General features: G+C 44.2%; 3 protein-coding genes and 1 long non-coding RNA gene across 4 annotated transcripts; 2 read left to right on the top strand and 2 right to left on the bottom strand.

Moving 5' to 3' along the window:
* On the top strand, positions 4257-7399 carry LOC8071204 (fasciclin-like arabinogalactan protein 2). The gene is made up of 2 exons (XM_002440612.2): positions 4257-4771; positions 6164-7399. Exons 1-2 carry the CDS (start codon positions 4412-4414, stop codon positions 7058-7060), a joined length of 1257 nt encoding a protein of 418 aa, XP_002440657.1. The 5' UTR covers positions 4257-4411; the 3' UTR covers positions 7061-7399.
* On the bottom strand, positions 12741-13685 carry LOC8071203 (stress enhanced protein 1, chloroplastic). Its single transcript, XM_002439296.2, has 3 exons — positions 13435-13685; positions 13173-13327; positions 12741-13069 (listed from the first exon to the last, which is right to left on the bottom strand). Exons 1-3 carry the CDS (start codon positions 13562-13564, stop codon positions 12965-12967), a joined length of 390 nt encoding a protein of 129 aa, XP_002439341.1. The 5' UTR covers positions 13565-13685; the 3' UTR covers positions 12741-12964.
* Positions 17727-21147, top strand: LOC8080922 (serine/arginine-rich splicing factor RS2Z33). The gene is made up of 6 exons (XM_002440610.2): positions 17727-17998; positions 19251-19290; positions 19459-19554; positions 19939-20126; positions 20213-20374; positions 20858-21147. Exons 1-6 carry the CDS (start codon positions 17853-17855, stop codon positions 21021-21023), a joined length of 798 nt encoding a protein of 265 aa, XP_002440655.2. The 5' UTR covers positions 17727-17852; the 3' UTR covers positions 21024-21147.
* LOC110430542 lies at positions 20704-21466 on the bottom strand. The gene is made up of 2 exons (XR_002447890.1): positions 21143-21466; positions 20704-21038 (listed from the first exon to the last, which is right to left on the bottom strand). It is a non-coding gene; the product is annotated as an uncharacterized LOC110430542 (long non-coding RNA).

Here is a 21784-nt window from a genome sequence, read left to right as displayed (position 1 = left end):
GCGACTCACATTGCTGTTCTGGAGACTCGTGTCTCTGGCTATGCTGTTTGAGCAGATCTTACTGGATACTGGCGCTGAGGAATTTTGAAGACTGAAACTATGCATGTGCTTAATGACCTGAGCCACTTAACAATGACATGGTTTCTTGTCAGACAACAAGTGACTTTGTTGACATGCAGAATTGATCAACAAGGAGTCAGGGAATTTTAACTTCCTCATTTAGTTTGCCTTTTGGATGCCGTGGGATCATTTCAGAAGTTAGTAGCTGTGCAGTTGTGTATTCATTCACGACTAGCTTCTGCTGAGTGCTAGGCAAATCAAAGCGAGGCGAATTCAAATAGATGTGTATAGATGTATAAGCATTTCTTAGGTTCTGTCTTTCAAATTCTTTTCTTGAAGCTTTTACGTGTTAGAGAAAGGTTTCTTGTAAATAAAAAATATAGAAAAAGGGAAAATAGTGCTTGTTGTAAACAAAAACATTTTGTTACAGGACTATGACGATCAACACAGTACACACCGTTGTATTAGCTCTATGTGTATATATTAGTGCATAGGAACTTGGAAATGAAGATACCATGAGGCATTTATTGGTTCATGCCATATACAAAGCTTTGGACACCTGGGGTCAAGACTTAGGCCCTGTTTAGATCGTTGATAAAAATTTTCTGGGTGTCACATCGAATGTGTCGGAAGGATGTCGGGAGGAATTTTTAGAAACTAATAAAAAAACAAATTACATAGCTCGTCAGGAAACTGAAAGACAAATCTATTAAGCATAATTAATCTATCATTAGCACATGTGGGTTACTGTAGCACTTAAGGCTAATCATGGAGTAACTAGGCTTAAAAGATTCGTCTCGCGATTTTCAACTAAACTGTGTAATTAGTTTAGTTTTTATGTATATTTAATGTTTTATGTATGTGTCTAAAGATTCGATGGGATGGATGAAAAAATTTTGGGTGGGAAACTAAACAGGGCCTTATCCCTTTTTTAGAGTGAGAATTTCGGAAGGAGAAGAGCTAATTAAATTGGATTGTCGTATTTTAGCAATTATATTACTCCCTTTGTTTCCAATTCTTCCTTTATTCTAAATTATAAGATGTTTTAGCTTTTGTTTAATATATAGCTTTTGCTATACATTTAGATATACATCATGTCAAGACATTAGTAAGAGTAATGTATTCAAAAAAGTCAAAACATCTTATAATTTAGAATAGAGAAAGTATTAAACTAAAGAGATTTTATTATAAATATGTTTCAAGACCTTTCACACTCATTTTTTAAGAATCTACATGCAAAATTATTCAGTTCTACTAAAATATTTGATAAAGCAAATGGATATTTTTTGTCTTCAAAATCAAGTTGAAAATTGAACTGTTCGATTTTTATCGTCTGACAAAAATCAAATGCATTTTTATCGGACCTAAAATTGTAAATGGTACTAATACGTTATATGCAGTAACTACTACGTTATCCACTCACCTAACACGCATGCACACGCACACGTAATCGCCTATCACATGCTATGCACGTCTCTACAACCTACGGCAACACGTAAACATGCGTGACACACATGCAAATCAAATGTATCAAGTCACATATAAAATTCAATTGCAACCAAAATATATATCAAATCCAAAGTTGCAAAATAAAAAAAAATCATATCCACCAAACCATGCATGTATCAATCATATCTAAAAAAAAGATTTTATATCTAAAACTTTTTTTATTTATTCTGTTTTGTAAAACAAAAAAATGAAATAAATATCCTATTACCTCCTGGAGGATAGTAGGCGTCCAATTGAAAGAATGAACGCCTCACGTTATTTTAGGAGTATCATATTAAGGATATATTTAGTTTCTCTTGCTAAATTTTAACTAGCTAAAACTATTTTAGCTATTTTTGAGTGATTAATAGGACTAGACTATTTAGCTCTTTTTTAGTCAATGTGTTTAAAAGTTTAGCTACTAAAGTGAGTAAAGTTTAGCTAGCTAAAATTCAATAAGGGAACCAAATAGGCTCTAAGAACCCTTGTAAGTACGTAACAATTTTCTGCTCTTTTTGTTTCAATTATGTTACATGGTAAAACAGATATATTGATTGATGCATATATTTATCTAAATATATCCCCCTTTGTCCAAGTGTTATAAGTATTACCAACTAGAACTATTGTCATATTTGGTTTCATCTATCTCGTTTGGAGTTCTTTAAACATCAAGCTTGGGATACCTTATATATATAGTGAACCATTTTGTATGCTTTTGTCTCACTGTGAGTACAGTAAGGCTGCAGTTTTCAAGATTTTCTGTTACGTCGAATCCTGAGGCACATGTATAAAATATTAAATATAGATAAAAAATAACTAATTACACAGTTTATCTGTAAAATTATGAGACGAATTTTTTAGTCTAATTAGTTTATAATTGGACATTAGTTATTAAATACAAACGAAAGTGTTATGGTAACAAAATCTAATTTTTTTTTATCTAAACAAGACCTAAGGCCTTGTTTAGTTGGTAAAAAATTCGGTTTTTGGCTGCTGTAGCACTTTCGTTTTTATTTGACAAACATTGTCCAATCATAGAGTAACTAGACTCAAAAGATTCATCTCACAAATTACATGTAAATTGTACAATTGGTTTTTTTATTTTCGTCTATATTTAAAGCTCCATGCATACGACCAAAGATTCAATGTGACGGAGAATCTTGAAAATTTTGCGAACTAAACAAGGCCTAAGCCGTTCTCTGATGAACGTTGTGGGAGACGAAATCGTTCAAGTCTTCTCAATCAATAATAATCAGCCATTATCCTGCGCTGTATCATAAATGACTAATGAGACAACATATAACGAGTCAATTGTTGGACGCTGTATGTACTATCCGGCGCGGCGGAACGCTCCAGCAGGGCAGTAGCCCCCAGCGAAACGACGACGGCCTACCTACCGCCATCGATCATCCCATTCCCAGGGGAGGAGGAGAGGATACCCATACGATACCCTGCTGCGCCCAGCATTTCGGTGGAACGAGTGCCCCTGGGTGTGTCGGTGGAAGCAAGAGCTCGCCTGCCCCCTTGTTTAGGCCCTGTTTAGTTGCCCAGCCAAAAATTTTTCGTCTATCCCATCGAATTTTTGGACACATGCATAGAAAATTAAATGTACATAAAAAAAATAAACTAATTATACAGTTTGATTTGAAAAACGTGAGACGAATCTTTTAAGCCTAGTTACTCCATGATTAGTCTTAAGTGCTACAGTAACTCACATGTGCTAATAATAGATTAATTATGCTTAATAGATTTGTCTTGTAGTTTCCTGATGAGCTCTGTAATTTGTTTTTTTATTAGTTTCTAAAAACCTCTCCCGACATCCTTCCGACACATCCGATGTGACACCCAAAAAATTTTCATCTCCAATCTAAACATGGCCTTAGTTACTCAAAAATTTTACAAAATTTTTCAAATTCTCTGTCACATCAAATCTTTAGACGTATGCATAGAGTATTAAATATATATGAAAATAAAAACTAATTGTATAATTTGGTCGGAATTGACGAGGCGAATCTTTTGAGCTTAGTTAGTCCATAATTAAACAATATTTATCAAATATAAACGAAAGTACTACTATTTCTATTTTGCAAAAAATTTTGAAGGTAAACAAGGCGCGTCTGGATTTCACTTTGGCCTACGTGCATGCATCACTGGCTGTCTGGCTGACTGCGTTACGAAACGCACCACCACCGCTCTATCCGTTCTCTTCTTTTTTTTTCTTTCTTTATTTATTATTTATATTTATACCCGGATTTGTCTCTTAACGGCTCCTAAGGCTGTCTCCAATAGCATAGTTATTCGGGAACCCAAACCCAAAATAGGTTTCTAATACAATACCTATAGCCTCCAACAGAGTACCCATACAGAAAACTCATTTTGGATATCAGGGGAGGCATAATCCAAATTTGGGTATCCTCTCTCCTCGAGACCCATTTGCAGAGAGTGTTATCTTTTAGATCTTGTTGTTGGAGAAGACTAAAAATAGGTATGGAACCTTTTACCTGTAGCGCGACCTAAAGAACAAATAGGTCTTGTATTTTAGGTGGAGATAAGTCTAACACACCGCTCTAGATTCGCGACTACCGAAACCAGTCATTCCCACCACAACCACCGACGATGGCGTTGTCGTAATTATCCCCAAACTCCAAGGGCTCTAAAATTTGCAACACCGCGACGCTTGCCAGGCTGCACATGGGCTGGCATTCATTACATTGCCCCCACACTTCACCTGCTCCACCACCATCACTCCCTCCCTCAGTGCAGCTCTCCTCTCCTCTCCTTTCACGAACTCCCCCCTCCTCCGCTAGCCGCCGACACTCCATTACTGCTCCACCCATATCCAGCCAGAGCTCGGCGGCCGGCGATGGACCTGCGGCGGCGGCGGCTGGCGCTGGCTGTGTTGGCGGCGGTGGCCATGTGCGCCGCCACACTGACGGCGGTGGTGGAGGGGTTCGACATCCTGGAGATCCTGGGGAAGCACGACGAGTTCTCGCAGTTCTGCAAGCTGCTCAACGAGACGCACCTCGCCGGGGACATCAACCGCGACCGGACCATCACCGTGCTCGCCGTCGCCAACGGCGACATGGGCCACCTCACCGGCGGCCACTACTCGCTCGGCACGCTCCGTCACATCCTCGAGCTCCACGTCGTCGCCGACTACTACGACGATAAGAAGCTCAAGCAGCTGTCGCACGCCGCCACCGCCGCATCCACCATGTTCCAGGTAACTAACTATTTCACCCCCCACCGATTTCCTGCTCGATCGGTTTGTTTGTTTGTTTGTTGCTAACAAGATCTGCAGCGCCAGTCATAGTTTTCAAAAAGACAAACAAAAGAAAAAAAGATGTGCAGCGTCATTCGATAGTTTGAAGCTCTCTTGTTTGCTTCTAGCCTTGGACTGTTTTCAACTATCAGCCAGTCTGAATGAAAAAGAAGAAAAAAAATTACTAGTTTTGGTCTGGTTTATGCTAGCTAAGGCCTTGTTTAGTTCTCAAAAAATTTTGCAAAATTTTTCAGATTCCCCGTTACATCGAATCTTTAGACACATGCATGAAGTATTAAATATAGACAAAAATAAAAACTAATTGTACAGTTTGGTCGAAATTGACGAGACGAATCTTTTGAGTCTATATTTATCAAATACAAACGAAAAAGAGCTACGGTGTCGATTTTGCAAAATATTTTGGAACTAAACAAGGCCTAAAAGCAAAAATTTGGATTTCATCCTACTAGTTTTGTTTTGTTTGGAGAAAAAGAACGCCTTTAGTTTTCCCTTGATTAAAAAAAACTCAAAATTTCATAACTAATGCTTGTGGAACTTTTAATTAATTAGCTCATGCTCTAAATCCATTTCTGTGACAACTCCACTCCACAAGTCGCTTTTGCGGTGGCGCCCACGCACATGCACGTGTTGGCCTCTCCGGCGACATGATACACAAATCACAAGGTCCCCGAAACAGTAACATTTTTTTTTCACCCTATGGAATCTCTGGATTACCGGACCCCAGCTCAAATTCGCCTTTTACCGTTCTGGAAGTCACCGAGGCACTCTTTCAAAAAAAAAAAGGTCACTGGGTGCAGACCGAGATAAAAAATCTAATCATCGGAGAATCATTTTCTCTCTTTTTGTGCTGACCAAATAAAACCCGAAAGAAGGGGTCAATGGTATGGTTCCTGGTTACCTGGGTCCCACTCTGACTAGATATGGTTCCTGGCATTGATCTGCGTGATGAATGCCACATGGAGTTTTTTTTTTTCACCAATAATGCTGTGAGAGCAGTCTTAAAGCTTGTTTCATTAGGTTCTTCATGTAATATATTTTGATAGAGAATTTATTTGAATTTGTAGATATATTAATATCTTTTAAGAAGCGTTCAAATTTAAAAGTTTGATTTGGATAAAAGCAGAGTGAAATATATAATTTGAATTTGGAACGGTGGCAGTATTTGAAATTACACAAGTCACTCAAATAGTCCCATAGCTTTGGTGGTCAGTGCATCAAATTTTGGACTGCCGATGCACTAGCAAATTAGTAAATTTCACTTGTTTTAATATCGTTTCGTGGCACTGAAGTGAGCTAACTAGCGTAGATGCTCCTCATCGATGTGATGTGCAGCGATCCGGATTTGCCCCCGGCATGGCAGGATACGTGAACATAACGCAGCACCGCGGCGGCAAGGTGTCGTTCATCGTGGATGACGCAGCGGACAGCGTGAAGCCCGTCACCTACGTGAAGCAGATCGAGAGCCACCGGTACGACTACTCGGTGCTCCAGGTGAGCGGCGTGCTGTCGTCGCCGGAGGCGGAGGCGCCCGTGGCCCCGCCGGCGCCCGTCAACCTCACCGACATCCTCTCCAAGAAGTACTGCAAGAGCTTCGCGGCGCTGCTGGCCGCCGACGCCAAGGTGTTCGACGCCATCAATGGCACCAAGGACACGGCGCTGACCGTCTTCTGCCCCGTCGACGCGGCGGTGGCGGCATTCATGCCCAAGTTCAAGAACCTGACGGCGAAGGCGAAGACAGCCATCCTGCTGTACCATGCCATCCCGGACTACTACTCCATGCAGTTCCTCAAGTCCAACAAGGGCAAGGTCACCACGCTCGCCACCACCAACACCAACAAGAAGGACTACACGTATGAGGCCGAGAGCAAGGATGACACGGTCACGCTCGACACCACCGTCGTCACCTCCACCATCCAGGCCACCGTCAGGGACGACGACCCACTTGCCGTCTATGCTGTGTCCAAGTTCCTGCAGCCTAAGGAGCTGTTCAAGGCGAAGACGGCAGACCTTGCGCCTGCGCCTGCTCCGGAAGGGCCAAAGAAGAAGAAGAAGAAGAAGCCCGCCAGCGGCTCTGCAGCCGCTGCGCCTTCGGACGATGACTCTGCAGATGGCCCGTCTGCCGACGACTCATCCGATGACGCCGCCGACAAGGCCGCCGCTGCGCCGGCGTCCCTGTTTGCCCGGTGGGTGACGATCGCCGTGGCGCTGGCGCTGGCGTTGGCAGCCTAAGTAAGGTGTGCGCTCATGTGCTATGTTTTTGTTTTGTTTAGCTTATTTTGGACCCTATCTTCTTTTCTTTGTCCAATTCGTGTCCCTTCCTTGTTGGTGCAGAAAATAAGAAGGGCTATTTTTAATTTTATATTTATTTATTACCGCATTCCATAAAAAAAAGAGAGAAAAGGTGAGAGGTGTGTGTGAGTGATGTAACTCTTTTGATTTTGTTCATTGGGTTTGTGGTGATCATTTTGTAATGATAGTGGCCAATTGGAGAGTGGGTTAAGTTTTCACATATGAGTCATCATATGGAGTTTAGAAAAGCAGCAGTGTTTGTTGCTTGCTTTCATTCAACCTGTCTGTGCTTGAGCTTTCGGAGTCACATGCCTCAAAATTGTCGCAAAACCCTCATGGAAAAGTTACAAAAGGGGTACAAAGAAGACATTAGCATGTGAAGGCTTTGCTTCCTCGGGTTGTAAAGGGATATATGCCTATGTGATTTAGTCACTTTAGCTGCTACGATGATCTGTTCTGGTACAATTATAAACAGGGATGTTAATGGGAGTTTCTTCATTACGATATGGGAAGAGATGGGCAAATGGGTTTCAGATATATTTTCGTGATTCACATGATCACTCAAAAACAAAAAGAAGAAACACGATCCTCATTATCTGACAAAGCACCTTGGAAAGGCAGGTGTAGGAGTTTTACTTTTTCAAGGTGAAGCTTCAGAAGGCATGCCCCAATAAAACATTGCAATCAGCGCCATGTCAAAGCACTTTCATGCTTCCTGTTTGCTTTGCAGGACCATGCACACTACTACTTGCAGCCTCTAAATATGCTTCACCCCTCTTCTCACTCTATCACCACTTGTTCCTAAGCTGACACTTTAAGCATCTTCTCTTTGCTTGTTCAGTGAGCCTGAGCTCTTGTCGCCATGGCAGGCCTTAGTACCAGTGTAGGGCCTCCGATCCTGTTGTAGGGTGTGCCATGAGAAACCCATGATCCTTCCGGATGTGTACGAAAAAAATGACAAGTTTGAGACAATCAAGGCCTCTTACAATACTTTGCTACATATACACCAAGATGTTTTGCAACTCCCAAACGCAGCTGTTGTTTAGCTTACACAATAACATCTTCTCTGTTGGCGTCCAGGAGTATTCCAGTTCTGTTCTACGATGGACCCAAATTTCTGCAAGGTATTAACTTATTACGCATTGCAAGCTGTACAGATTTATAATGTCATACTGTTTTTCATGTTACATATTCACATGATAGAATGATATGTTGTCCAAGTGAAATAACTTCAGTAGGTGAATCCCACAATCCAAGAAATTAGAACTAGATAGTCCTCAGTAATCTCTTTTATTTCCAATACTATCTGATCTTGTTTGTGAAGTTGGGTTAAAGCTATAAAACTTGAAGTAGTCTCATTTACTGTTTCTTTGGGTTTGATATCAAAACTGGGTAAATCTTAATGAAGTGCTACAACGGTGTAATATCTTTGCGCTTGCGGATATTTATATTTACTTATGTGCATTTAATTTATACCAATAGACATCCAACGACTCAAAGGGGAGGGAGCCACACGCCGTAGCCGTGTCATGCCTAGGCCGGCACAATGGGCCGACATGACGGCCCAAGCAACACACTATGATTGGGCCGTGCTTGGCATAGGCACGATAGGAGCTAGGCTAGGCCGTTTCTGGCTGTGCTTCTTAGAGTGTGTTTGGTTCCCTGCGTAACCCTCTAGCCAGGCTTCCACAGTACAGGTTGCGCCTGTTTGGTTTCCTGGTCGGCCTCCTAGCCAGGCTTACGGAAGCCCAATTTCTACCGTTTTCCTGGCTTCCTGGGAACGCCCGATTTGGCCGTCTCTGCGGAGCCAGGCTTGCGCTAGGCTCCAGCGTGAGTCCGCTCACCCCCCCTCATTCGCGAATCTCCTCCTCCTCTGGTCGTCTCCTTCTTCCCTCTGCCGGTCGTGAGTGCGCTCCTCCTCCGGTCGTCTCCCCCGCTCCACGCCATCACCGATGTGGGCGCGAGCCGCAACAACGAGGTGGAGCGCGGTGGAAGCGGAGGAGTGCTCCACGGGCGGCATGCCATGGCTCCTCGTCTGCCGCGCCACTAGCACCGACAGCCTCGCCCCACCGACAGCCTCGTCCGCGGCGTCGGGCTTCGGCGCCAAGGTCAGCATCGCCATCGCGCTTGGCCTCTCCTTCACCATCATCTAGACCTCAGTCTCCCCGACTTCCTCCTCCCAGCAGATCTCTACTGAGCGCTCCTCCTTCGCAGCCGAAGTTGCCGCACCGCCAACTGCCTTCCACAATCGCACCGCCGCTGGCGGCGGCGGGCACGCTCAACGGAAGCCCCGCTCCGTCCCGCATAGCCACAAGAAGCGCCACCCTACTCCGTCTGGATCCCATTCCCATCCCCACCGCTCCAATGCCACCGCCTCGCTGGATACCGCCGCTGTGAAGCCGCCGCAGCTGGAATTGGAAGACGCGCCATGGCTCCTCGTCCACCGCGCCAGAGGGCGAGCACCACAAGGCCATGGATAGGGTGCTCGGCAAGGAGGACATAAGTGAGGTTCATGCCCACTGACTATTCGACACAATACCTCAAAAGCGGTGAACTCACCCTCCCAAAGAAAAGGTGACTCTATACAAAGCAAGCCATCCAACCAAACAAACATGTCTATAGCCCGGCTAACACAATGCAAACAACCAAACAACTGTGAATTGGCTTAGTTAGAGCAGGCTAAGGCTACCCTGTTTTAGTTTTGCTAGCCAGGCTTGTCTAGGAAACGAACCAAACACACCCTTAGTGTCATACTTAGGCTGGCCCCTAGTGCTCGTGCCAAATGGAATAATATAGTGACGATGGGTGCTGATTTGGATGAACAAAGGCACGGCAAGATCATGGCTTTTGTTTTCCATCCATCGCACGAGTGTCATATAATAAAACGTGATCATGTGGATCCTGCATGGAGTGTCAATTTTAGAGAAATACCATCGGGTGGGCCATTGTGGGGGGCAAGCACACGACGTCGGTTGGGATATCACGCCAGCGGGGCCGGGTGGATGGAATTAATCGGGATATTTTAGTTGTAGAGATTGTTGTGGCTATGACTATCACTCAAAATCTTTTAGTTGTAGAGATTGTTGTGGCTACAAACTAATACTCAAAATTTTTATTGTAGGTGCCCTGGTGTTTGGCAATGACGAGCTTGGCCTCGGTAGGCGTCCTGTTGACATCAGCAGTAACAACTAACAAAGGGCGCGACGCCATAGGGGCTGCCACTGCTAACCACGTTGACACGGGGCATGCCAGCCATTACAGGAAACCAAAACTTTACCAAAACTTAACGGGTGTACTGTTCATAGGATCCGTTACTGTTAATGTACAGTAAATTGTGAGAGAGGCCGTGGTATACAGTTATAAGGGTAAGGGGTAGATTTAGCATCTAATTTTAGTATATGGAAGCTGCTCGTGCTCAGCCTCGGCCTCGCAGGTGGGCAGAGACAACTCTGGCTGGGCCTGTGCTAACGGATTCGACCCAACCATCCCATTTCTTGATGACAAAGGGCATAAAGGGCAAACCATACGATGTTTATCTGTCCCAAACAACTAAAAATTACACTATATATAATAATACGTGTGGTGTCCAGTAGTGGATGAACTGAGATTTATAATAGTGCTTAACAAACACTACGAAGAGCAAGTTGTGTAACTGCTTTGATTTTTTTTTTCTCTTTTTTTGTTTCTTGAGCTCCGGCTCCCTCCTTTCCTTGTTTCCTCTTTTCTGCTTCTCCGGTGTTCTGTCCTGAATTCTTGTATAATCGTCTTGGTTACGTTAATAAATTTCCATTAGAGGCCCCTGCACCTATGAATGGTATTGTAGGCGTATAAACTCCTATACCCTCATGGGCTGACATGGGCCGCACCATCAGAGGTGGCTCGGCTCACAAGATGAAGACGTGCGGCGCACGACGTTGGTCGGCGTGCGCTACAAGATATTATACCAAATAGAATATTTTGCTTATAACTCTGTCCCTTCACAGTATATAAGGAGGGGCAGAGGTTCCCTAGAGGACAACGAACACAATATCTCAACTCAACACTAAGACTGGGCATTCGGGTTACCCGATTTTTTCGGATCGGGTAATTCGGGTAATTCAAAATTCAGGTAATGAAAATTGTTACCCGATATTAGTTTCGAAAAAACACTACCCGTAATTTTAGGTACCCGCTAATTCGGGTTCGGGTATTCCCGATTTACCCAAATTTTCAAAAAACAACACACTATACAAAATTTCAATAGCAATCTATATATAATTTCAGCAGCAATTTGTATAGAATTTCAATAGCATTTTGTAGAGAATAATATATTACTATCACTTGTTCAAACAAAGAGAATTATGTTCTAATAAATTGATAAGTTCTAATATTTAACTATCAACACATGATAAATACAAAGATATAGACAAATATTTGGGTAATTCGGGTAGTTCGGGTACCGGGGGATATTACCCGAATTACCCAAACTAATTTCGGGTAATCAAAATCGCTATCCGAATTTAGGATCGGGTACCTCGGGTTCGGATCCGGGTAATTCGGGTACGGGTAATGGGTATCGGGTAATTTGCTCAGGCCTACTCAACACAATCCACAACAATACAATCAGACGCAGGACGTAGGTATTACGCCCACACGGCGGCCGAACCTGGATAAAAACTTTGTCCGTATCTTGCGTCACCATCAAGTTCGTATACCCTAAGGTAGACTGCCGACTAGCTTTCGTCGACAGGTATCTCACAACAAATTTTGCCTATCAACCATGGCCACTCTCTTGGCCAAACAGAGTAGGGACAAAGCACATACCGTGGATGGATGGATTAGAGCACCTTGCAGGGCCCCTACTTGAGCCTCTATGGATGTGTTTGGTTGTCTTTTAAACCTGGCTTTTTGTTTGGATGGACAAAGTTTTGATTGTTTGGTTGTTCTGGCTAGCCTCTGAAGTTTGGAGCCGGGCTCTGTCTGGCCATCCGTACAGCCAGAGCCAGGCCCAAGTAGAAACACCTCTGGAGCCAGGCTCCGTGTCAGCTCATGTGCTGCTTCTCCTCACCTCCCGAACGCAACACCTCCTGGCATCATTGTCTCACTACACTCCACGACTGAAGACGACGATGCAAGCCGCGAGTTTCTTCCTCACCCCGTTGTTGGTCACGGGCCGATATGGAGGCCCTGCCGGAGCACCTTCTCCTTTGCTGTAGATTCTGCCGTGAGCACGCTCAAGTCCACTCGTGAAGGAGAAAAGAACGGTAAACTCTCACCAGCTTAAAGAAAGAGGTGATTATATCCAAACCAAACCAACCAACCAAACAAGAACTCATCTTAGCCAGGCTCAGGAGTGCACGCAACCAAACAAATATGTCTTGACTTGCTAGGGGCAGACTTGGGCTAGTCTGGCTTAGTTTTGCTAGTTAGACTTATATAGGAAATGAACCAAACACACTCTATAGTTAAATATGAGGGCCCAGGCCAAAAAAATATGCTCCAGCAGAGCTCCTACTAGCCCTGAAATTTGGTTGGGCACCCATATTCACCCTCCTGACCCCATCCGTGTTGGTACAACCGCCTGGCTCCCATATTTGTCCCCACTAACCCTTTGTTGTGATAACATATATAGAGCTTATTATACACTTTAACAGATCCAAAAATGCAATTTACTCCTTCAAGGAGGAGTACTGAAAACACACATTTGGTAACAATTAATTATCGTTTCTTTTCCATAATGTGTTACTCCTCCAACTTCCTCTGCATCCCCTTTCTATGAACACAACTACAACTGCATAGATATACACACATATGCATGCCTTCTTGGGAGTTGGGAGCTAGGAAGATGCCGGCAGCTCTCGTCCATCAGTCCGGCGTCCCGGATTGGAAGATGAGGAAAGCCGTGAGCACGCCGACCACGCCGGTGAGCGCCAGCGCCAGCGTCGGCAGCGGCGCGGTCAGTCCCACATTCTGCGCGGCAGCCAAAGATTTTCAGCGGCCAATGCCAAGGATCAAAACTGTCCTGTCTCTGTCAGTCAGCCAAAGCAAGCAAGAACGAGAGGCAGTTCCACACCTGAAGCACGCCTTTGCCGGTGGTGAGCTCCACGGCGACCGCCCCGACGAAGCCCAGCATGGCGCCGCGGCTCAGCCACACGTCCAGCCCACCGCCGGTGCCGCCCTTGGCTCCCTGCTCGCACCTCACGCTCAGGGACCTCGCCCTCCCGCCCGCTGCACATACATGATGCAGCGCATTCACGCGACTCCGTAGTTAGTAGGAGAACAAAAAAGATGGAAGAAATCAATGCGCGCGCGCGGAGCCGGAGAGGCGCGGATACCTCGAGCAGCTGGGCGTGCCGACGTCGTCACGCACAGCCGGGGGACGCGGCTCCTTTCCCCTACAGCGCCTGCAGGTGCAAGACGGCAACAAACCAGCGCCGCGGAGGAGAGGAGGGGATGAGCCGCCATGGATGGAGGCTGGAGACGGAGACGGAGACGGAAAGGGCAGACGAGAGGAGAGAGCGCAAGCTTCTCGATCCTTATCCACGGTGGTGGTCTGCGCGCGTGCCTTATCGTCTGCCATGGAATGGGCAAGGCCTGTTGGACCGCTTTTCCTAGCTCTGTCATCATCCCGACTCTGTTTCAGGTCCATCCTCGGGATGCAAGCGGGCCTGTCTGCAGACGGCCTGCACGACGCCGCGTCACCTGCCTCAAAAATCTGCTTGCTCTGCAGGACCCGCCAGCTCCTGCTTTGCTAATCACCAAATCCTGTTAGGCTTTGCAGTAATAAACAAGGAGACCTGCAGGTGCCTGCAGGAGCCCGTATGCCAGCCCACAACGCGAGTATACAGATGGATGGTTGTCAGTTGTTACCGGAGGAATGCCAGGGTCGCTGTCCTCGCTCTGAAGACCGGCGCTTCCCTAGTGCTAGTACGCCACGGCGGCAGATACGGCACTCGAGCTACTCGCACGGTGGATGCTTCGCGGTAGGTTCTGCAGGTCAAAGCAGGGCCAATGCAGGAGCCTTGTTCTAACCTATTAGGCATTGCAGGCTTCACTGCTTAAGCCCGCATCAACTCAAGCAGGCGCCCGCAGTGTCCACAAGGTCAGTTTTTGCAGGCGGGCCAGGCAGGCGAGCAGGTTGGCCTGCACCTGCTTGCATCCCTAGTCCATCCGAACGCGGCCTACATTCTTCTTGGCACCTGTCAATGAGGTCGCTCTTATTCAGGAACCCCTTCATCTCAAACCATAACAGCAATAAAGCCAGTCTTAACATATCAACACATTATCAAGATTGAAATGAAACCATCTATAAAATAACCCTAGCAATGAAGCATTTCACTTTGTTGTTTCCAAGACTAAGCAAAGCATTTAATTACTGCAAAATAATTGGATCGTATGCAAGATGGTAAAACGATTTAGCCCTCAATAGGGATTTCATCTCGTTTCACCGCGTGGGCCCGCAGAATTTCACCATGGTGAAACTACTTCCTTCTCTCTCCTCTTCGTTTCATGTAAAAAGTTCATTTTTGCTGACATAGCGCTCTAATAAATATGCATGACATCCTGATGAAACCCCTAAGATACTCAGATAAGCTCACACATATGATTCACACATATGATGGACCAGTAATTGTATATTTAATATACACATGACTAGTTATTAGTTGGGCTAAAAGCTAACCTAAATTAGTTATATGTATAGCTAGCTAGTTGGTTAGCAACTAATTAGATACTTGCTAAGAAATTTGCCTATCTATTAGCTCTCCTGTTTGGATGAATTAGAGCTAATTTAAACTAAAATTATCCAGCTAAAAATTAACCCATGATATTCAAACATGCCCTTAAGTTAGACACTGCTCATCCTACTCGTATAGTTTTAGCCTTTAGATACTACTTATCTTACTCATCATATTCAAACATGCCCAGTATAATAGACTAAATTAAAGTTGTTTAGATATTATGTTTGGTCATAACTATTAATGGAAACAAACCAAAAACAAGCAAATAAGACGCAAAAATAGACTATGAGCTATTAATGACGCATGAATCTTCATTTAGGACAGTGAAAGCCAGCTGTCCATGCCTACATGGTCACAACGAACAAAGCTCTCAACTGAAAGTGGCCAGGGGCGGCTCGAGAGACTTGTAGCGGTTGAGAGCTCATTGGAGAAGGGAGAGTAATGGAGTGCTAGGGTGTGGCGAAACGATGGAAGATGTGGAATGGGCAGCGAATGCTCCTTCAGTGGCCTAGGGCAGGTGCCGGCAGCGACCGTCTGCACTTGGGGTGAGGAAACAACAAGCAAAAGTCACCTTGGTGCTTTTCAGTGAAGAGAAGAAGGAAGAAGCTTCATTGTACTGAGACCTGGCTAACAACTAAAACAACTTCAGACGTCATGACCCTAAAAACTAACTAGCAAAAACAACTAACTCTAGCAACCAACCAAAAGCATTGATACCGAACACCATCATGGTTAGACGACAAGAGTGAACAACGGAGTAGAGGTGGAAAAAAAGCCTTGTGACACCTCCAAGAAGGAATGTCAAAGAAACCGATATCGCAAGCCCAACATGGAAATGTTTTCATCCACAAATCCTAGTTGGGCGGGAGAAGTATGAAAAGAACGCCTTCAAGGAGGAAGCAACGTCCTCAAATGTCATCGTCCAAGCTTTCACCATGATCTCTAGCACCCACTTACAGTTGCCCGCCATTACCCACTGCAAAAGGGGTTTGTCTTGTAGGAAGGCGCCAGTGATGATTGCGGGCATCCCCACTGACACCCCGCACCACCACATGTACAACCAGCATCCTCGTTGCATGTGTGGCCATAAGATGACGCCCCTGGCCCACCAAGGAGATGAGAGCGGAGAGCCAAATGGGTCGCCACCCCACCGAGAAGCCAGAGAGAGTTGCCATGGTGACCTAAGCCAACACAGGGAGTTGCAACAAAGGCACGACCATCGCCCAATAAAGGATGACGGGCCGCACTAGCCACCAGTCGGCTAAGAGATGCACTATGCGAAGCCTGCCGTACAGGATCGCTATCACCGGATCAAGTCGAAGGTGGGCAGCAAGTAGATATGCCCAACAACAAGGGAGAAAGAAGATGGCGGGAAGGATAGGGCCAGGGAAAAGGGAGGTAAAAGCCCCAACCGCTCAACTACAACACCCACACCCTAGCCGCACCTGATCGCCTTGCACGTGGTTCCCGCCTCCAACAATGCAGATCTAGCTGCCCCCACGCGGATCTAGCTTGTGTTGACACGCGACAAAAAGACCGCACCACTATGAGGGTAATGAAGTCCCTACGGACGCGGTTGAACCGTAGCGGGCAATATGCGGAGCAGCTCGCACACCATGGCCCCGCATGCAGTTGTGAACTTGAGCCCGGTGTTCATGCCACCACTGACATCCATGGTGCGTCGTGACCGGGGTTGAGAGTGGCAGGATGGCCCCGCCACCATCCTCCTTATTGCTCGTCGAGCACTCGATCGACAGCTCCACTAGTGATGAGGGCGAGGTCGGTGCTATGGGAGGGAGTAGGGATAAGACCCTATTCGCTAATTTGAAAAGTTATGGCTGAAAAATAGTTCGCTGATTTATTGTGAGAGAAAAACACTATTGGTTGGCAAAAAAATACGACTTATAACACAAGCGAACAGGATCCTACTAATGTTAAGCATTTTTTTTTAAAAACAGAAACCTCTAGGATCACATAAATATTCTAGGAGTAATAAGAAACAAACTCCCCATAAAAACAAATAATAAAAAATTGGATGAAAGAAATGACAATCTATCCATGTGCCGGCCCATGTCAGTCGCGGCTCGCGGGCCCTTCAAAGTTTGGGCCATAAACCCCCTGGGACGCGGTCGGCTCTGCTTCACTCTCCTCTCTTCGCCTCGCCGTCGCCGCGGCCGCCTCCTCATCGCCGACTAGGGTTCCCGCGACACCGCCGCTCGCATCCTCGGGAGGTGCGTGCTCTTCACCGTCTCGGACCTCTCGTTCGTGTACACCGCCTAGCATTCGCGGGGAGTTGCCGAGTGGGGCTCGTCTCGCTTTTCCAGTTGGCGCTTTGTTCTCCGTGGCTTAATTTTCCGCGGATTCGTCGTTGGTTGGTTGGTAAATTTTTTTTTGTTACCTTTCAAGACCGTGTTAGGATGGAGGGAAATTTGTCTCTGGTAAGGGCCTAACTATGACAGGGGATCATGCAAAATTAGGGTTTTGATTGCATCATTTGTTGGTTTTGCCGCTTGTCTTAGGGTCTTGTACGTGAATTTGGTGGATGTTTGAATGTATGATCATTGTTCCACTAGTTTTGGCACGGGCTTGCGGCACGTGTAGTCTTTGCTGTTTCTTGAATCATCTGAAATGAGAGTTGATTAGTTTCTGTGCTGTACGTTTTATTTGTGTCTGATCATTCAAAGTTCGTCTTTTGGATTGATTTGTTGTGGTCTTTATGCTGCATTCTCTTTTCCTGTTTTTTTTCCTTTGCCAAGAGCATTCTGGGATTGATGCAAATTTGTTCCTAGCAGGGATACTAATTGTGAAAGGGGGCCTTTCAAATTTATAGAAGTATAATCATGTGTGTTGTGTATGGATCTTCCACGGTAGGAGCATGATTAGGGGAAACTAGTCCAATATTGAGGTCTATTGTATCAATCAGGTCCATGCAAGTTTATTTGCATGTTTCGGTGACAAAAGATGATCTCTGTGTAGGTATTGCAACCTGACATTTTATTGTCTTGCAGTGCATAATGCCTCGATACGATGATCGATATGATTACAACGATCGATATGATCGCCATGGTCGATATGGAAGTAACACCAAGTTGTACGTGGGCCAAATTTCTCCACATACCCGGACACAGGATCATGAGGACCTTTTCAGCAAATATGGGAGGTGAGTAAAGTAGTTCTGAGCTTTGCCTTTTTGTATTTGTAGCTTTAGTTGCTCCTGAATGTCATTCAACTGCTTGGTTTTGTCTGTCTTTTGGAAATCCATCATTATATGCAAATGATCTGCACCAGTTGGAACTGATTCTGAAAGCGAGTCACATTATTATAATAAACCCTACCAGATTTATTAAATATATGACATTTAGGATAAGCTGCTTTTGAACTAATTATTAGTTTGTCCTAAACATCATATATTTAAGAAAAGAGGGACTGATATATGTACTCTCAAGCTTCAAGCAATTGGCTCAGGCTATTTGTTCTGTGACTTGCAATTTGTATATTAGCTAAGACTACAGCTTTTGGTTCTTCATCATTGGTGTATACAAAATTATAAACTGCTACTTTTTTATTTACTATAGCTAATAGTGTAACATTTTAACTTTATGCCTATTCATGTGCGCTATTTAGCTCACTAATAGAAAATAAAAAGGATGTTTCCTGTAGCTACATATATGTCCCTTCTGGTCTACTGGATATTTTCCTCTTAAAAAAAGGACCAGCCTAGGAGGAATTGTGGCTTTATATTAAGAAGGAAAAAATAGGCACCCAAGTTCACCTCGACGAAGACTCTTCTTCCTAATAGAACTCTAGTGACTGTGGGCTGTGGCTGATGCCTGTTATGCCTAGCAAATAGGTTTTAACTGTTTATTATGAATTGTGGCATGAATGCACATCATCGTGTAAAGTGTATAAACAGAGCTGATTCTGCTTTGTTTGTCTTTGCTAATAATTGGAGAATAAAAGTTTATGGTTTTGGTATTACTTTCCTGGATGATTCTGCTGATACGTGGTGTTACTAGGTGCTCCGTTTTTTTTTAATTAATGCTGCTGCATTGCTATGCTGTCTGATCAATTTTGGTTCTGCTTGGCCTTTTGTTTCCCTTTTTCCATTGTCAAATTTCCATCACATACAATAATCTCTTATGAGTTTTAATTAATAATCTAGTTGAAGGTTTGTGGGCTGTCACCCTACTTCAGTGTCCGTGGTGAGAGTGTGCCATTGGTGGAATTGGTGTTGCTGGTTCACATTTTAGGCAGATTTTGGCAATATTTTTAAAGTTTCTGCCATCTATTTTTTATGAAAAGAACACTTGGCAAAGTAGTGTTTAGTTTGACAATTGGCTGTTGTTACATTTTCATTAATTTTCATTACTTGAATCATGATGTGTTACTGTTTCTGCCAACTATTCTCCCAGATTGCGTAATGTGGATCTGAAGAGGGACTTTGGCTTTGTTGTAAGTAAAATTAGCTACTCCCCTGCTGCTTCCTTTAAAAAAAAAGAATTCGTCACTCCCTAAATTTGCAAGATGTCCTGTAACCTTTCTGATTAATAATCAGTACTTAATTATGTTTTTCACATTTAAGTCCACCCCTGTGTCTTGGTTTGCTGGATCTTACTGCAGGAGTTCAGTGATCCTCGGGATGCAGATGATGCAAGGCATGACCTTGATGGCCGAAGATTTGATGGGAGTTACATCATTGTTGAATTTGCTAGAGGGGTAAGCTGCTACTGTTTATCACTGTTCTCTTACTACAAAGTGAATGTTTTACTAAATTCTATGCCTTTGTTTTGTGTTTTGGAGCTAAACTAGAGCCGCGGCCTTGTTTACTTGCAAAATATTTTGCAAAATGTGAATAGTACCAATTTCGTTTGTATTTGACAAATATTGTCCAATCATTGACTAACTAGGCTCAAAAGATTCATCTCGTCAATTCCGACCAAACTGTGTAATTAGTTTTTATTTTCGTCTATATTTAATACTTCATGCATACGTCTAAAGATTTGATGTGACGAGTAATCTGAAAAATTTTGCAAATTTTTTTGGAACTAAACAAGGATATCTTCCCTAGTCTAAGTAACATGTTTGTTTTGATTTCCCTAGGCCCGACGGGGTCCAGGAGGTGTTCCTCTAGATGTCAGAGGACCACCTTTTCCTGGACGCTGCTATAACTGTGGAATGGATGGGTGGGTTCGTGATTGCAAAGCTGATGACTGGAGAGATAGGTGCTTTCGGTGTGGAGAACTGGGCCATATAGAAAGAAACTGCAAGAACAGTCCTAAGGATCTGAAGTATTTCCTGGAATTCCCTAGCTACCATGCATTTTCCCTTCTCTTTAAGTATCTACACGTTTTCACTGTAAGGTTCACCAATACAGGCGCGGGAGGAGCTACTCGAGGTCTCCATCTCCTCACCATGGGAAGGGCCGAGGGAGAAGCTACTCGAAGTCTCTATCTCCTCACCATGGAAGGGGCCGAGGGAGAAGCTACTCAAGGTCTCCATCTCATTGTCGTGGGAGGGGCAGAAGTTGGAGTTACAGGTACTGCATTAAACCTTGGTTGGTTATCGTGCGATTATATGCTGCAATTGTGTAATGCATAGTTGCTTGGTGCTTGTTATGGATGCAATTGAAGTGTAGAATATAATGTTGCTGTGAGGCCTGCCAAGAGGGAAATTGCAGTTGTTGTGTTCCACTTGTGCTATATGTCGATGTGTTGGGAAATATACATCGATTTGACCAACCTTCTCAATTTTCTAATGGGTATCTAATGCTCTTCCAAACACACCTTTAAGTAACGCTGAAGTTAACGGATTATAGTATTATACTTGTTGCCTGTTAAACACAGTTGCATTATATGTAAACAAAAGTTTCCAAATAAAAACCTGTCCTGCAAGTTAAAAAGGGCTGCTGAATTACTTTATACAATGCAAAGTATAGGAAAAGATGTTTCCTAGAATTCCGTTCTGATGATGTTTGATTTTGACTAAATATTTCTAACTTTATTTTTTTTCCCACTAACAGTCGGTCGCTTTCGCCAAGGAACAAATTTAAGGCTGATGGTGAAGAATTGCCACCAAGAACCTCTGGTTACAGCCGCAGCCCCAGGAGGAGCTCCCCACCAAGGGAGCAAGGTTCATACCATGGTGGTAGCCCCATGAGAGGTGAAGCTCAGGGGAAGTGTCAGTGACCTGGAAATTTAAGACTATGGGGTTGTGAATTCTCAAACATTTCTTCTGAACTTTTTCGGTGACTATGTGCTGAGGCATGAACTTGATACCGGAAGAATGTTCAGAGCGGTGTGTGTACCTTCCTTTGAAGCTGGGGTTATGAATTCTCAGTGAAGCTTCCTGAATGTTGTTGGTTATATGCCGAGACAATGATACCTGATGTCTGAAGGAGCTTAGCGGGTTGGTGTCTGTGTGTAGAATCTTGCTAGCACTTGATTAGGTTTCTGTAACCTTTGATGATGGTTCCACACTAAACTAATTTCCATGCAATCGATGACATGCACTCAACTAATTCCTCTATTCAATCGTATGCATTTCTTGAGACCCTGTTTAGTTGCAACCAAAATCAAAAAACTTTTCAAGATTTCCATCACATTGAATATTATAACACATGCATGGAACATTAAATATATAGATAAAAACAATAAGTAATTGTACAGTTTACTTGTGATTTGCGAGATGAATCATTTGAGCTTAGTTAGTCTATGGTTGGTCAATAATTGTCAAATACAAACAAAAATACTACCGTACCTAAAAACTTTTCACCCATGAAACTAAACAAGGCCTGAGTTGTGAGCATCTGTGCGTCAACTTTAGCTGAATATGTAAACTGAAACTTTGGGGCATCCTGAGTTGCGAGTCTCATAGCCATTGGCCTACGGTAGGTAGTGTGCTGTCTTTACGTTGACGCATATTGACGAACTATCTTAGCGAATGAAGA

The sequence above is a fragment of the Sorghum bicolor genome, chromosome 9, assembly GCF_000003195.3.
Source record: "Sorghum bicolor cultivar BTx623 chromosome 9, Sorghum_bicolor_NCBIv3, whole genome shotgun sequence".
NCBI classification, from domain to species: Eukaryota; Viridiplantae; Streptophyta; class Magnoliopsida; order Poales; family Poaceae; genus Sorghum; species Sorghum bicolor.
Note: the sequence above shows the minus strand (reverse complement) of the source record. Positions and strands in the feature narration are given on the sequence as shown.

Bases quoted from the DNA above. Each gene is read 5' to 3' on its own strand.
- LOC8071204 (XM_002440612.2), top strand. From the start codon at position 4,412: ATGGACCTGCGGCGGCGGCGGCTGGCGCTGGCTGTGTTGGCGGCGGTG. The intron at 4,772-6,163 runs GTAACTAACTAT...TGTGATGTGCAG, and splicing joins CCGCATCCACCATGTTCCAG to CGATCCGGATTTGCCCCCGG.
- LOC8071203 (XM_002439296.2), bottom strand. From the start codon at position 13,564: ATGGCGGCTCATCCCCTCCTCTCCTCCGCGGCGCTGGTTTGTTGCCGT. The intron at 13,328-13,434 runs GTATCCGCGCCT...ATGTATGTGCAG, and splicing joins GGCACGCCCAGCTGCTCGAG to CGGGCGGGAGGGCGAGGTCC. The intron at 13,070-13,172 runs GTGTGGAACTGC...GCTGCCGCGCAG, and splicing joins CCGGCAAAGGCGTGCTTCAG to AATGTGGGACTGACCGCGCC.
- LOC8080922 (XM_002440610.2), top strand. From the start codon at position 17,853: ATGCCTCGATACGATGATCGATATGATTACAACGATCGATATGATCGC. The intron at 17,999-19,250 runs GTGAGTAAAGTA...CTATTCTCCCAG, and splicing joins CTTTTCAGCAAATATGGGAG to ATTGCGTAATGTGGATCTGA. The intron at 20,127-20,212 runs GTATTTCCTGGA...TCACCAATACAG, and splicing joins AACAGTCCTAAGGATCTGAA to GCGCGGGAGGAGCTACTCGA.